Source organism: Chironomus tepperi, unplaced genomic scaffold (assembly GCF_022539635.2).
Source record: "Chironomus tepperi strain 1889 unplaced genomic scaffold, CSIRO-AGI_Ctep_v1 contig_365, whole genome shotgun sequence".
Taxonomy (NCBI): Eukaryota; Metazoa; Arthropoda; class Insecta; order Diptera; family Chironomidae; genus Chironomus; species Chironomus tepperi.
In genome coordinates, this window is record NW_027226487.1 from 474,377 (window position 1) to 491,577 (window position 17,201).

At 33.5% G+C, this 17,201-nt stretch overlaps 1 protein-coding gene across 1 annotated transcript; it reads right to left on the bottom strand.

Annotated features, from left to right (window-relative positions):
* Window positions 1-1,388: 1,388 nt before the first annotated feature.
* Window positions 1,389-13,093, bottom strand: LOC139095581 (uncharacterized). The gene is made up of 3 exons (XM_070646967.1): window positions 12,927-13,093; window positions 5,987-6,442; window positions 1,389-5,932 (listed from the first exon to the last, which is right to left on the bottom strand). The coding sequence occupies exons 1-3, from the start codon at window positions 13,018-13,020 to the stop codon at window positions 1,437-1,439; spliced, it is 5,046 nt and encodes a 1,681-aa protein (XP_070503068.1). The 5' UTR covers window positions 13,021-13,093; the 3' UTR covers window positions 1,389-1,436.
* Between the last annotated feature and the right edge of the window lie 4,108 nt (window positions 13,094-17,201).

A 17,201-nucleotide genomic window follows, 5' to 3' on the forward strand; every position in this document is an offset into this window, starting at 1 on the left:
TCAATTAATAAAAATTTGACTTAAAAAATGAGATCGAAAAATTGAAATTTTAAACTTTTGACTATTTAGCCACTAATATAAGACTATACATATAAGTATTATATATCGTTGGAAAGCTCTTGACCTTAGCTAAACATAATTTAAGACAAAAATAAAAAATATTGCAGCAGTGCTGAACAGTAGAGGTTTGAGTACATAGTAAATTTCTGAGCTAAGCAACCAGCATAGGTTAGAAAAAATCTTCAAATTTTTTATAGAATCATTATTATATAATCTAGTTCTATCATAAAATGTTGAATAAACATATGTATTGTCTCATAAAATGTCAGTGGGCGATTTTAAAATAATTTTTTTCTAAAAATGTTGCAAGAAAATAGATACTTTGTCATTTTTCTCGAAAACGCGCAGATAAAGTTGCACATATTTTTCCATAATCTTATAGCCTATTATACGAACTATTCAAAACTGCAATAATATACCGTACCATGCACCCTTATTTTAGAGCTATACTCGAAAATGTCGAAAAAACGCTATTTTTTGAGGAAAAAGTCCATTTTTGTCTACATAAACCGGAGTCGAAAAAAATAATTTTTATAATATTTGGTAGATATTGTTAGTCCCTAATACACAAAATCACTTTTAATAAAATCGGCACTATTCGACCTGAGAAAAGTGAATGTAAGTATGAACAATTCTCATTTTTTCGATAAATCTAAGTTTTAGAGGCACTAAGGAACTTGAAATTTTCAAAATTGTTTCTATAAATATAGTTTCTAATTATATTTACTATATAAAAGTTATTTGAATGAAATTGATATAAACCTTAAAAAGTTAGAGCATTTTTAGTAAAAGTGGTCGATACAATTTTCCAATTTTCAAAACCCTATATCTGGTCAGCCATGGGTTGAAAAAATTTTTTCTTTGCGGTTTCATATACTAGACATAAGGGTCTATCATAATCACTAAAAGTTAGAATTTCTGGAAAAATATTGAAAAATTTCCTAACGTGGAACGAGGCTTAAAAAGCGGAATGACAAAAATAATAATTAACTAAATTGTAAATATATGTAAATAAAATTAAATGAAATTATTTCTAAAAAAAAATTAAAATTTTTCTTTATTTTAAATGTCCAAAAATAATATTTTGAAGGTACTTGACTACAACATGATCTTGATCTTGGTTTATAGCATAGTTTAGGTAATTTTTCAAGTCTTACAGCTTTGTTTCAGCTACAGTAATCGAGATAATCTCGAATAAGTACAAATATGTGTCATCATTGAATATGGCGTACGTCTAATCACAGTCTTTGAAGATCACACAACATAGGTGAATCAGAAAATCACAGCACACAAGTTACCAACCACTATTTTAAAATAATTTCAATAAATTGAATAAAGAAACATTTATTTTCATAGAAAATTTTACAGTTTGTACATTACATAGGATTAAGTAATTTACTAAATGATTCAATGCAGTTATTAGGATCATTAAAATCTCTGAAAAGCTCAAAAACATTCAAATTTGTAGGTTCAATTTCATGCAGCAAGAAACTTTTTAGCAGATCTTCATTTCCACTAAAGATTCTCTTAAGATACTCGGCAGTTTCCACACATAGGTCGTGATTTCCTTGTACCATTAAGACAGGTAAGAAATCCGTACCAGAGAATATAATTTCTTGCATTTCAGTTCTATTGAAGTAAGTTTCGTATATTTTAGAAATATCATTGAATGAATCGAGGCTTTCGAATGAGAACAGCGAGGTTTGCAGCATGTTCAGTGGTGGAAATACGTAGCAATACTTGATCTGCTCAAAAGCTTTAAATGGCCTTGAAATGCAATCATTTTGAACGATTTGCCTCATTATTGACTTCTGTTGATCATGAGTCGTATGATTGATGAAAAAGTTCCACAAAGGTTGAAATGTGTAGCTTCGGAAATTCGCAATTGTTGTCAAAAGTTTTGTATTAAAAAAGAATTCGTAGATTTCTGAACTATTGTAGAGCTTTTCTAGCTTGTTTAATCCAAAATTGAGATTATCGATGCTATATAAAATCGAGGATGTACTGAAAAATTTCATGAGTAGATGCTTCTGTTCCTCAATTGTTAAATTATCTTCAATCATGCTCCAAATTGTTTCATTAAAGATATAACGTACATATCCACTAATTAAATAAACAGGATTTAAAATTATTTCCGAAGTTAAAAGCACCTTAAGCTCAGGTTTTGTTAGATTCATTGCTATAGATTCAAAGACGTGAATTGGATCACTACTTTTGAGCAGTTCATCATCTAAAGTAAACTTTTCATGAAATCCAAATCCCAAATACCTTAAGTCAATTATTTTTATGCTCATGCAGTAAGAACTCCACAATATTATTCCTTTTTGATTCTTGTCACTTATAAAATTTTGATATTGACTGTCACTTAGATATTTCTTTCCAAGGTCATTTATTCCTTTATGATACATAATTTGGTTTTTAGATCCTGGATAATAAACATAATTATAAGTTGCTGTATAAAGAGTTTCGTCGGAATTAACTTGAAGCAGTTCTGTGAGGACTTTGTTATCCTTTGCCCAAAAGTCTAACAATGGAATCTCATTCAGTTCCTTCATGCTGTTAAAATAAAGTCGCTGGTATTTTGTCCTCAAAACTTTTGATATTTGAGCATCAAATGGTTGCGTTTCATTCGCAGCTTGAGTTTCTTGGAAGGATCTGATGAAGATTCTTATTCTGTAGAATGGATAGTTGAATGTCTGGAAGAATAAACGAATCCGCCGTTCTGCTTCCTCGTCAGTTGGCTCATCTTCTGCAAAGTAAATGTTCTCGACAAAATATTGAGCTACAAAGAATTCAGCGAAGGTTCTGTGGGCAAATTTGAAGGTTTTCGGTCCATTAATGAACAAAATTCCCATTCTTGATACTTCATCGTTTGTTAATCCTTTTGGCACCTTTTGTCGCATGACTTTGAGCTTCAAAGCATTGAAGTATGCAAATTTGTAGGAATAGTCGCCCGATTGCAGTTCATGTCTCATTGCGTATCGTTGATGCAAGTTTTTGATGCTAAATCCACTAGTCACAAGAGTATTGAGGAATTGCTGAGCAAATGCGCTGTTTTCTTGCCAAATTTGGACCTTCTTCTCAACGAATTTCCTATAAAGTTCATACAAATTTTCTGTCTCATAAATTTCGACATCACTCGAGACTAGTTCAGCCATCATTCCAAGGAGCAATGGTGTATCGAAGCCTTCTTTTGACTGAGTTGAATTAACTATGGACTGAACTTTCAGAATATAATCCGGAATTTTTAACACGTCAACTTTGTTAGCAATCAGAAATTGAGTTATAAAATTAATCTGCTCATCTTTCGTAAATGGAATCAAAGTGTAGGTCTTTGTACTGAATTTGTCTCTCAACTTGTCAGTATAAAGTGGTCTTGTGCATATAAATTGAATGTTCTCCGTGTTGTCCTTAATTATGCTTAATATCTTCAATACAGCTTCACTGAATTCCGGTGAAATTTCATCAAATCCATTCCATAATATGATCGTATTCCCGGACTTGAATAATTCCTCAAAAGTCTCTTTCTCAAATTTGTTATCATCGCTGAGTCCAAAAATCATTTCAAGCATGTCCTTCACATCGTTTAGAGTCTCAACAGCCATATACAATTCTTTATGATCTTTCAAGTCAATGTAAGACACCCAGCGAGTTGGAAACTTCTTCTTAATCCTCATCGTAAACTGCTCAAACGTCACAGTCTTGCCTGTTCCTGCTTCTGCGGATAAAACGAATATTTTTGTCTCATTTGCAATTTTAAGAACATCTTCAAAGTCAAATTGTAAGGATGTATGAGTCAGTAAAGTTTCAGCTACTGGATATGGATAGAAGTAAATCTTAATTTTGTAGCCTTCAATTGGACAGACTGTATAAGTTTCTTTCCTTCTGATTTCATCGAGCTTTTTAATTTGAGTATTCAAGCTTTGATTTCTAAATTCTTCGTAGTAGCTTTCAAATGTTTTGGTATTTCCAGTAATATTGAGGCAATCACATCTACATGAATCATCATTTCCATTAATAAAATGCATAAAATCATAATAAAGTTCATGGAGGTTTTCATCAAAAAATTTTCTTTCTACGATGAATTTTGTATCATTTTTGATCATATTGGATATGATCATTGTTTTGTTGTCCAAAACGTCAATAATCTGTTGAGACGTTAGCGAGTCGAAGACCTTTGGATTTGATTCATGTAAGGTTTTGAACTTCAAACTTTCACTTTGGAATGTCAAGTTTGAAGTTAAGAATTTTTGCTGCAATTTCACTGTTAAGTTTGTCCATGAATGTGTGACTAGCTCATCAAGATAATGGACATGTGGGTCACTAAAATTCAAGATTTCTCCATGAAGCATTTGAGAGATGTGATCAGATGTTAGCATTTGGTATGCTGTAGAATTTTCAGGAAATAAGTTATTAAATTGAATCTGCGTATTCTTGTATATTATTGATGAATTTGAAACAATTTTCTGTTGTTCAGGTTTAAGTTCCTCAAAGCTATAAGTCGGCGTATAGAAAATGAATCCAATAACAATTGCTGCTATGACTCCAAGCACTGCTAATAGTCCGCCAATCAATGAAATTTTCTTAAGTTTTGATATTTTTTGATCCTTTTGTTTAAGCTCAATTTCATCTCTATGCTCGATTTCTGGCAGTGCCTTTTCTAATTCTGGAACGACTTTTTTCTCATAAAATTCAAATAATCTGCTGTATGATTCCTTCCTACGAGCTAATATTTCAGGAGAATTTTTATAATAGACTAACATGTGAACTGGACGAACTATTAACTCAGCGTGATAAACTTCTACTGGATATGCTTCATACACCATGTCAACAATGTCTTCTCGCTCATCACTTTTCTGACAAATATCTGAAATTTCTTGAAATTCCTTCTCGACCATCAAATCGTCTTCCATAAAAGGTTTTGCTTCATTATCGTATACTAAATTCATTGTAAAGTGACAAAGCTCATGAGCTAAATTAGCCAGAGCTTCATGCTCAGTAGCAGAACTCAGCAATTGTTTAGCTCCAACGTAAATTCTACCAGAAACATAGAACAGACCTTGAGTATATGAGTCAACTGTTGGATCTGCCACATTCACTGACTCGCGATTAAAGTCGAAAATAATTTTAAAATTTTTTGATGCAGCAACAATCTTGAGAATGATTCTGACGAGTGGTATGGAATCGAGTGACTTGTATGCTCGACTGATAATGTCTTGCTTGTCCTGTCCATCGACTTCGTCATGATAAATAAAGGAATTGCCAATTAGAACATTAATGTGCTTTTCAACTATGCCCTCTGAGAATTTATTGTGAATTTCTCGAATTGTTCTTTTCTCATTAACGTCTAGATCAGTTAAATATTCAGCTGGATCTTCATGAGACGCGTATCGAAATTTTCTACTTGTCAGTTCCTTATAAGTGTCGTACGATCCACTAAGAATCGCAACTTTTAAAGCTGATTCGTTTGCAAAATTGTAAAAATGCTTGAGATTTTTGTGCCGATTCAAAATTTCCTTTAATTTTCGGTTGTCGTTAGCTTTAATAAGACTGTGGACTTCCTCAGTGACATCACAAAATTCTTTGCATTTTCCTGTGCATAAGCTTGCATCAAATGAGGCTGGAAACTTCAGATTAGCTTTTAATAACAGGTACAGAACGTCGAAATGTTGATTTTGATAGGCTAAAGTCTGAGCATTGACTTTATTGTCCAATGAGTTTGTGTTCATTCCATGTTGAAGTAAAATTTTAACAATTTCTGAATTTCCATGCTCAGCTGCAAGGAGAAGTAGATTAAAGTCACGACGATCAGCGAGTAGGTCAAGACTGATTGACTTAACTCCAGGTTGAAATGAAAGTTTGCTGATGAGACCTTAAAAAATTGATTTCTGCATTATTTTTGGATGTTATTCCTATATTAACTTACCTAAGTGATTATTCTGAACAGATTCGGCAAGAAAATTCGTAATAAATGCATTTAATTTTTTGACTTCAACGGAACTTAGTTCCTCATTTGATTTGAGTGAGAAAAAATCTTCAATTATAGGAAGTTTCCAGTAAATGACGGATTTATGGTCAACTGCTGATTCAATTACAATTACAGCTGGTTTATTTTGACTAATTTTGTTTAATTTTCTTAAATCTATTAGGCTTGGTTCCAGTAAGTCTGTGATTTGAAACTTTAATAGCAAAGGTTCTTGCTGATTGTTTTGAGTATCACTAATATCATATGATTCAATATTTTGAAATATTTCAGCTATATTGCTAAAGTCTTTGATTATATTAAAGTTTAATTCATTTTCAAGTGCAGTCAGTTCTATTGCTGTGATTAAATCTTTTGAAGGTTTCTCGAATGATAATTCTGTTGGCCTTAGCTTCAAGTCTGAAAAGAGAGATGTAGATTATGATTTAATATAACTTAATATAACTCTTGGAAGGAAGTTGTCGATTCAGATGGTATTACAATTGGCATTGCGAATAGGTAAGTGGAAGTCAGTGATAGTGGCAACTTCAGGAGATATCCATGTGAGGTCATGGATAACATTTGATCTGTACGTCAAGCGAGTAAGTAAGCATGTAATATAAAACAGTAGTTTTACAACTACAAGTTGATTCAGATCGATTATCGCACATCATTCAATAATTAAGTTTATATCTTAATGAATGAGCCCCAAAATTCACTGTCTTTAAGTCCCATAGTTACTTCATAAGTAAGTAACAGGAGCGTAACCAGGGAGAATCTTTAGTTTGACGTCCTCTTTCACTCCAAGAATTGGAAAATCATTTGACAAAAGTAAATGACATAACTAGTAATGAAGCGGATCACGCTTCATGGGAATATTCACACCATACGTAGATCAGAAAACTGTATCTGTGCAAGAATTAAAAACACAACTTGAACAAAATAATTGATTTATGAAATAAATGTGATAAATAATGATTACTTATAGAGTAACTAAAATTATTTAAATTAATGAACTGCGTCCGAACCATTTCTCTACTCACGGCGACATATATTCATAGATATGCAGTTTCTAGTGCTTGGGAAAATTTTCATGCCTTCACTCGCTTCGCTCCGTTCAGGTCGCAAAAATTTGTGAGCTTCGCTCAACCAAGTCCGAACTGCGTTCGAACTATTAATGTTCGAGCTTCGCTCGAACCGTCTATCTACTCACGGGAACATATTTTCATAGATATGCAGTTTCTAATGCTTGGGAAAATTTTCACGCCTTCACTCGCTTCGCTCCGTTCAGGTCGCAAAAATTTGTGAGCTTCGCTCAACCAAGTCCGAGCTGCGTTCGAACTATTAATGTTCGAGCTGGGCTGAGCTTCGCTCGCCCGACTTGGGTAGATTGCAGTACTTTTATAGATCACTATACGAGCCGGGCTGAGCTTCGCTCGCCCGACTTGGGTAGATTGCAGTACATTTATATATCACTATACGAGCCGGGCTGAGCTTCGCTCGCCCGACTTGGGTAGATTACAGTACTTTTATAGATCACTATACGAGCCGGGCTGAGCTTCGCTCGCCCGAATTGGGTAGATTGCAGTACTTTTATAGATCACTATACGAGCCGGGCTGAGCTTCGCTCGCCCGACTTGAGTAGATCACAGTACTTTTATAGATCACTATACGAGCCGTGCTGAGCTTCGCTCGCCCGACTTGAGTAGATCACAGTACTTTTATAAATCACTAAACCTTATAGTCTAGTAGGATCCTTATAACTTCCAGACACATAAAATCAAGATCCATACAACTTCTAGACCCATAAAAATAAGATCCAGTAAGGTCCAGTTCACTTCCAGGCTATCAAAATGAGATCCAGTATCCATATAACTTCCAGACCCATAAAAATAAGATCCAGTAAGATCCAGTTCACTTCCACACCATTAAAATGAGATCCAGGAGGATCCAGTTCACTTCTAGACCATTAAAATGAGATCCAGTAGGATCCATACAACTTCCAGATACATAAAAACAAGATCCAGTAGGATCCAGTTCACTTCCAGACCATTGAAATGAGATCAAGTAGGATCCATACAACTTCCAGATACATAAAAACAAGATCCAGTAGGATCCAGTTCACTTCTAGACCATTATAATAAGATCCAGTAGGATACATACAACTTCCAGATGCATAAAAACAAGATCCAGTAGGATCCAGTTCACTTCTAGACCATTAAAATGAGATTCAGTAGGATCCATACAACTTCCAGATACATAAAAACAAGATCCAGTAGGATCCAGTTCACTTTTAGACCATTAAAATAAGATCCAGTAGGATACATACAACTTCCAGATGAATAAAAACAAGATCCAGTAGGATCCAGTTCACTTCTAGACCATTAAAATGAGATCCAGTAGGATCCATATAACTCCCAGACACATAAAAACAAGATCCAGTAGGATCCAGTTCACTTCAAGACCATTATAATAAGATCCAGTAGGATACATACAACTTCCAGATGCATAAAACCAAGATCCAGTAGGATCCAGTTCACTTCTAGACCATTAAAATGAGATCCAGTTGGATACATACAACTTCCAGATGCATAAAAACAAGATCCAGTAGGATCCAGTTCACTTCTAGACCATTAAAATGAGATTCAGTAGGATCCATACAACTTCCAGATACATAAAAACAAGATCCAGTAGGATCCAGTTCACTTCTACACCATGATAATAAGATCCAGTAGGATACATACAACTTCCAGATGCATAAAACCAAGATCCAGTAGGATCCAGTTCACTTCCAGACCATTAAAATGAGATCCAGTAGGATTCATACAACTTCCAGATACATAAAAACAAGATCCAGTAGGATCCAGTTCACTTCCAGACCATTGAAATGAGATCCAGTAGGATTCATACAACTTCCAGATACATAAAAACAAGATCCAGTAGGATCCAGTTCACTTCCAGACCATTAAAATGAGATCCAGTTGGATCCATATAACTCCCAGACACATAAAAACAAGATCCAGTAGGATCCAGTTCACTTCTACACCATTATAATAAGATCCAGTAGGATACATACAACTTCCAGATACATAAAAACAAGATCCAGTAGGATCCAGTTCACTTCCAGACCATTAAAATGAGATCCAGTAGGATCCATATAACTCCCAGACACACAAAAACAAGATCCAGTAGGATCCAGTTCACTTCTACACCATTATAATAAGATCCAGTAGGATACATACAACTTCAGATACATAAAACCAAGATCCAGTAGGATCCAGTTCACTTCTACACCATTATAATAAGATCCAGTAGGATCCATACAACTTCCAGATACATAAAAACAAGATCCAGTAGGATCCAGTTCACTTCTAGACCATTAAAATAAGATCCAGTAGGATACATACAACTTCCAGATGCATAAAAACAAGATCCAGTAGGATCCAGTTCACTTCTAGACCATTAAAATGAGATCCAGTAGGATCCATACAACTTCCAGATACATAAAAACAAGATCCAGTAGGATCCAGTTCACTTTTAGACCATTAAAATAAGATCCAGTAGGATACATACAACTTCCAGATGGATAAAATCAAGATCCAGTAGGATCCAGTTCACTTCTAGACCATTAAAATGAGATCCAGTTGGATCCATATAACTCCCAGACACATAAAAACAAGATCCAGTAGGATCCAGTTCACTTCTACACCATTATAATAAGATCCAGTAGGATACATACAACTTCCAGATGCATAAAAACAAGATCCAGTAGGATCCAGTTCACTTCTAGACCATTAAAATGAGATCCAGTAGGATCCATACAACTTCCAGATGCATAAAAACAAGATCCAGTAGGATCCAGTTCACTTCCAGACCACTAAAATGAGATCCAGTAGGATCCATACAACTTCCAGATACTTAAAAACAAGATCCAGTAGGATCCAGTTTACTTCTAGACCATTAAAATGAGATCCAGTAGGATCCATATAACTCCCAGACACATAAAAACAAGATCCAGTAGGATCCAGTTCACTTCTACACCATGATAATAAGATCCAGTAGGATACATACAACTTCCAGATGCATAAAACCAAGATCCAGTAGGATCCAGTTCACTTCCAGACCACTAAAATGAGATCCAGTAGGATCCATACAACTTCCAGATACTTAAAAACAAGATCCAGTAGGATCCAGTTTACTTCTAGACCATTAAAATGAGATCCAGTAGGATCCATATAACTCCCAGACACATAAAAACAAGATCCAGTAGGATCCAGTTCACTTCTACACCATGATAATAAGATCCAGTAGGATCCATACAACTTCCAGATGCATAAAACCAAGATCCAGTAGGATCCAGTTCACTTCCAGACCATTGAAATGAGATCCAGTAGGATCCATACAACTTCCAGACACATAAAAACAAGATCCAGTAGGATCCAGTTCACTTCTAGACCATTAAAATGAGATCCAGTTGGATCCATATAACTCCCAGACACATAAAAACAAGATCCAGTAGGATCCAGTTCACTTCTACACCATTATAATAAGATCCAGTAGGATACATACAACTTCCAGATGCATAAAAACAAGATCCAGTAGGATCCAGTTCACTTCTAGACCATTAAAATGAGATCCAGTAGGATCCATACAACTTCCAGATGCATAAAAACAAGATCCAGTAGGATCCAGTTCACTTCCAGACCACTAAAATGAGATCCAGTAGGATCCATACAACTTCCAGATACTTAAAAACAAGATCCAGTAGGATCCAGTTTACTTCTAGACCATTAAAATGAGATCCAGTAGGATCCATATAACTCCCAGACACATAAAAACAAGATCCAGTAGGATCCAGTTCACTTCTACACCATGATAATAAGATCCAGTAGGATACATACAACTTCCAGATGCATAAAAACAAGATCCAGTAGGATCCAGTTCACTTCTAGACCATTAAAATGAGATCCAGTAGGATCCATACAACTTCCAGATGCATAAAAACAAGATCCAGTAGGATCCAGTTCACTTCCAGACCACTAAAATGAGATCCAGTAGGATCCATACAACTTCCAGACACATAAAAACAAGATCCAGTAGGATCCAGTTCACTTCTAGACCATTAAAATGAGATCCAGTTGGATCCATATAACTCCCAGACACATAAAAACAAGATCCAGTAGGATCCAGTTCACTTCTACACCATTATAATAAGATCCAGTAGGATACATACAACTTCCAGATGCATAAAAACAAGATCCAGTAGGATCCAGTTCACTTCTAGACCATTAAAATGAGATCCAGTAGGATCCATACAACTTCCAGATGCATAAAAACAAGATCCAGTAGGATCCAGTTCACTTCCAGACCACTAAAATGAGATCCAGTAGGATCCATACAACTTCCAGATACTTAAAAACAAGATCCAGTAGGATCCAGTTTACTTCTAGACCATTAAAATGAGATCCAGTAGGATCCATATAACTCCCAGACACATAAAAACAAGATCCAGTAGGATCCAGTTCACTTCTAGACCATTAAAATGAGATCCAGTAGGATCCATACAACTTCCAGATGCATAAAAACAAGATCCAGTAGGATCCAGTTCACTTCCAGACCACTAAAATGAGATCCAGTAGGATCCATACAACTTCCAGACACATAAAAACAAGATCCAGTAGGATCCAGTTCACTTCTAGACCATTAAAATGAGATCCAGTTGGATCCATATAACTCCCAGACACATAAAAACAAGATCCAGTAGGATCCAGTTCACTTCTACACCATTATAATAAGATCCAGTAGGATACATACAACTTCCAGATGCATAAAACCAAGATCCTGTAGGATCCAGTTCACTTCCAGACCATTGAAATGAGATCCAGTAGGATCCATACAACTTCCAGATACATAAAAAAAAGATCCAGTAGGATCCAGTTCACTTCTAGACCATTAAAATGAGATCCAATAAGATTCAGTTCAATTTATTTTTTGTTTGTTTACAAAAATGTATTTTGCAATAATCGACTATAATTTGGACCAAAAAAAGACAGTTTTTTACATCTTGTGCCTCAATGGAAGCATCTTATGGCTCCAAAAACAATACAGTTCTTGCCATACCCATTCCCTACCAGAAGCAAAAAACCCGAAGTCTTAGTATTGAGTTTGAAGAGAGATATCGTGATGATTAACTAACTAACTAACTAAATAACAGAAAGTGTTTTTTTGCGATTTCTCGGCACAGGAAGCACCAATCAAGATGCGGTTTTCACTGTTGGATTGGTATTTTCAGGCACAGACTTTCCACCATTGGAAATATTTGTCAATTCTGTAAGCCTGATGCAGGAAATTAAAAAAACTGAAATTTCAAAATACCAAAAGCAATATATTCACCCAAATTGAAAATTTGGTGTGAATATGATACTATGAAAATAACAAAATTGGGTTACGATAATCTTAAATATGATATTAAAAATAGACAAATGTATTCAATTTGCACCGGAAAGTTTTATGTGCGAGCTTATTTTGTTATTTTTTATTTTCAAGGTCATTAACATCTTCTGTTATTTATATACATATGTTTATAAATAAAAAAGAACTCACATATTTAGCACTTATGTGTCATGATCATTATCATAATATGTATACTTGAATGACTAACTTTTGGGTTATTCCAATAAAAAAGTAACTTAAACTTTCAGTGAATTAACGATATTGAAGCTAAATGTTCCACCTGCCATAGATAACAACTACTTTTAAAATACTATACACTAGGCAAGCAGTATCCAGCTATAGAATCAGATTCCAATTTCACCTGAAGAATGCCATGAATCACAATTAATCTACGTATATAGCCAGTAAAGTAAGTAAATAAGTTAAAAATTAATAAGTTTACTGAACTTACCATCAATTTTATGATGATTTTGATCCCAACCCAAATTATCATTTCGATCAACTAAATTTTGATGTTTTTGAGATATTAACGAGTCTATACTCATTTTATTAATTTTATTTTAATTATTTTCATTTGAAAAATATTCAACTAATGCTCTTGTGATGTATTTCCATCAAATACTGACACAACACTGAGTCAACACAAAGATTATGCGTGTTTAAAAAAACAAGTTTTATATTTAAAAGAGTTAAATGTGGTCAATTTGAATATATTTATTTGTAAGCAGACCCACATGTGCCGATATATTTTCTTTGCATACACATAAACATTAACATATGATGCTGGCGTCATCAATGAAGTCACAATTTACTTTTTTTTAAATCTGTATGATGACGTAAATATTTAACGGGTTTCTCACATAAGGCATTTGGTTGCAGGGAGTATGCAGTATGCAAAAATTAATATAATTCTGTTTTTTAATCAAAAACTTAATTTTTATTAAAGTATTTTGGTAAATATTAATTTCAACTACTATTCTTCGTCAGAGCACCTTCTAATTTTATCACAAATTCGGCAAAACAAACTCGAGTTTAATACTTTAAACATAGACAGTCAACGTTGTATTTACACCACGTAATGTTGAAAATATTTCAAGACAACTGTAAGGATCGTTAAAACCATTTAAAAGATCAAAGACATTCATATTTGTTGGTTCGATCTCTCGCAACAGAAACTTCAGTAAATCATCTTCGTTACTACTAAATAGTTCCTTTAAATAATCAACAAATCTTTCACAAAGTATCTGATATCCTTCAACTATCAAAATTGGAAGAAATTCAGTTGAACTTGATGCGATTATTTGCTGCATTTCTGTTTTGTTGAAGTAAGTGTCGTAAATTTTCGAAATTCTTTCGAATGAATCAAGATTGTAATATGAGAATAAAGATGTTTGTAGCATGTTGAGTTCTGGGAAAACATAGCAATGCTTTACTTGATAGATATTAACATAAGGTATTGCAAAACATTCATTTTGGTTTGTTTGTTGACTTCTGTTGGTCCAAATTTGTGTGATTGATAAAAAAGTTCCATAAAGGTTGAAAATTATGTTTGCGGAAGTTTGCAGCTTTGATTAAAATCGATGAATTTAAAAATATTTCAATAATTTCACTGTTTGAGAATAATTTTGCTAGTTTTTCTAGTCCAAATTTTAAATTTCTTTCATCTAAGAAGATTGTCGTGGTGTTAAAGAATTTTTGTAGCATTTCCTTTTGTTCAGTTTCAATTAAATTTTCCTCAATAATTTTCCACATTTTTTCATTGAATATGTTATTAATATGTTTGGTATAAATAGGATTTAATATTATTTCAGATGTCAAAAGTGTTTTAAGTTCAGGTTTTGTTAAATTCCTTGTGATTTCTTCAAAAACAAAAAATGGATCGTCATTTTGAGTAAGCTCCTCACTTAATGTGAACTTCTCATGGAAAATTCTACCAGGTTTAATAACCACACGGTGTTTTTGTCCTATACAATATAAACTGAATAGAATTATTCCTTTTTGATTTTTACTATCTATAAATTTTTGGTATTCGATGTCAGTCAAGTGTTGCTTGCAATAATTTTTCAAACCAAGAATAAATGAAATATTTTTATTTGAACTAGCATAATTGCCATAATTAAATGTTGCAGAGTAAAGTGTCTCATCAGCATCAATTTGAAGCAGTTCAGTCAAAACTTTGTGATCTTTGGTGAAGAAGTCTATAAGTGACACTACCTTGCTATCTCTCAGTGAATTAATGTAAAGCTTTTGGAATCGTGTTCTAATAATCTTTGAAACTTTTGAATCAAACATATTTATCTTATTTCTAGCTTTAGTGAGAAAAAATGAATCAATAAATTTCCTAACTTTAATGAACTCCACCGTTAAAATTTGATAGAATGTTCGAATTCTATTTTCAACTTCCGCACCTGTTGGTTCATCTTCAGCCATGTAAATGTTCTCGACAAAATATTGTGCAATGAAAAATTCAGCAAAGGTTCTGTGAGCAAATCTGATAGATTTAGGTCCATTGATGTACAAAATACCCATCCTAGAAATTTCATCATTTGACAAGATTTCTGGAACTTTTTGTCGCATGATTTTCAACTTTAGAGCATTGTAGTATGCAAAATGTTTGCCTGTCTGAAGTTCAGTCCTTAAAGCATATTTTTGATGTAAATTTTTAATGCTAAATCCACTAGTTATCATAGTATTAACGAACTGCTTAGCAAATGCACTTTTTTCTAGCCAAATTTGGATCTTCTTTTCAACAAATTTTCTGTAAAGTTCGTACAAATTTTCAGTTTGATAAATTTCGCCATCATTTGAGATCAACTCTGAGATCATAGCAAGCAACAATGGTGTATCAAATTCACCAGATTTAGTTGCATTGATAATTCTTCTAACTTTTGTTACATAATGCGGAATTTTGATATTATTAATATTTTGGGAAATTAAAAATTTTTCTACAAAGTTGTTCTGTTCTACTCTCGTGAAAGGAACTAATGTATAAATTTCAGTCATCAATGCATCTCGAAGAAAGTCCTTATACAATGGTCTTGTGCATATGAGTTGAATATTTCCAGTGTTGTTCTTAATTATGCTTAATATCTTCAATACAGCCTCACTGAATCCTGGTGAAATTTCATCAAATCCATTCCATAAGAAAATTGCATTCCCGGATTTGAAAAGTTCCTCAAAAGCCTCTTTCTCAAATTTATTTACGTCACTGAGTCCAAAAATCTTTTCAAACATTTCCATCACATCATTTAGAGTCTCAACAGCCATATACAATTCTTTATGATCTTTCAAGTCAATGAAAGAAACCCAGCGAGACGGAAATTTATATTTGATTCTCATTGTGAGCTGCACAAATGTTTCTGTCTTGCCTGTTCCTGCTTCTGCTGAAAGAATGAATATTTTTGTCTCATTGGCAATTTGAAGGACACCATCAAGATTGAAAAATAAGGATTTATGAGATAATAGTTTTTCTGTGTCTATGTTTCTGTAGAATTCGACTGGAGCAATGTTATGTGGTTTTAGATATTCATTTTCTTCAATTTCTTTAACTTGTATCATTAAACTTTGATTTCTGAATTTTTCATAAAACTCCTCAAATCTTCTATTATTATCAGTATAGTTGTAATTAAATAAGTGATAAACTGCAAATATATTTTCATCCGTAATTATTCTGTCAACAATAAACTTCGTTTCATTTTTGATCATATTTGATACTTTAAATTCTTTTGCATCCAATATATCCATAATTTGCTGAGAAGTCAGTGTATCAAATGATTTAGGGACAACTTCGTACAATTTTTCGAATTTTAAACTTTCATTTTGGAATGTAAAATTTGAATTTAAAATTTTTTCTTTTAGTTCTTTTGTCAAGTTCCTCCAATCATGCTCAACAAAATCATCCAAATATTTTTTATGAGGATCACTAATGTTTAAAGGAAATGTTTTAAGCATTTGCGATATGTGATCTGACTCTAATTTATCATAGACGTTAGAATTTCGAGGAAACAAATCAACAAATTTAAGGCTTACATTTTTGTAGATAATTGGACACATTTCGACGACTTTCTGATCATGAATTGATAGCTCTTTGAACTTATAATATGGTTTGTATAACTTAATTCCAATCGCAATTGCAGCTATGATGCCAATGACTGAAAACATTCCACCAATTATTGCTCGCTTCCTCAACTTCGAAATTTTTTTATCCTTCTTTTTAATGACTTTTTCATCTCTATGTTCGATTTCCGGCAATGATTTTTCTAATTCTGGAACGACCTTCTTCTCATAAAATTCAAATAACCTGCTGTATGTTTCCTTTCTTCGTTCTAATATTTCAGGAGTATTTTTATAGTAAACTAACATGTGAACAGGACGAACTATTAACTCAGCATGATAAACTTCTTCTGGATATGCTTCATACACCATGTCAACAATGTCTTCTCGTTCATCACTTTTCTCACAAATATCTGAAATTTCTTGAAAATTCTTCATAACTTTCTTATCATTAGCTTTATAAGGTTTTGCGGCATTATTGTAGACCAAATTCATTGTAAAGTGACAAAGCTCATGAGCTAGATTAGCCAATGCTTCATGTTCAGTAGTCAAATTGAGCAATTGTTTAGCTCCAATATAAATTCTACCTGATATATAGAATAGACCTTGAGTACATGATTCAACTGTTGGATCTGCCACATTCACTGACTCCGCAGATTGTGCCTGCGTCAAT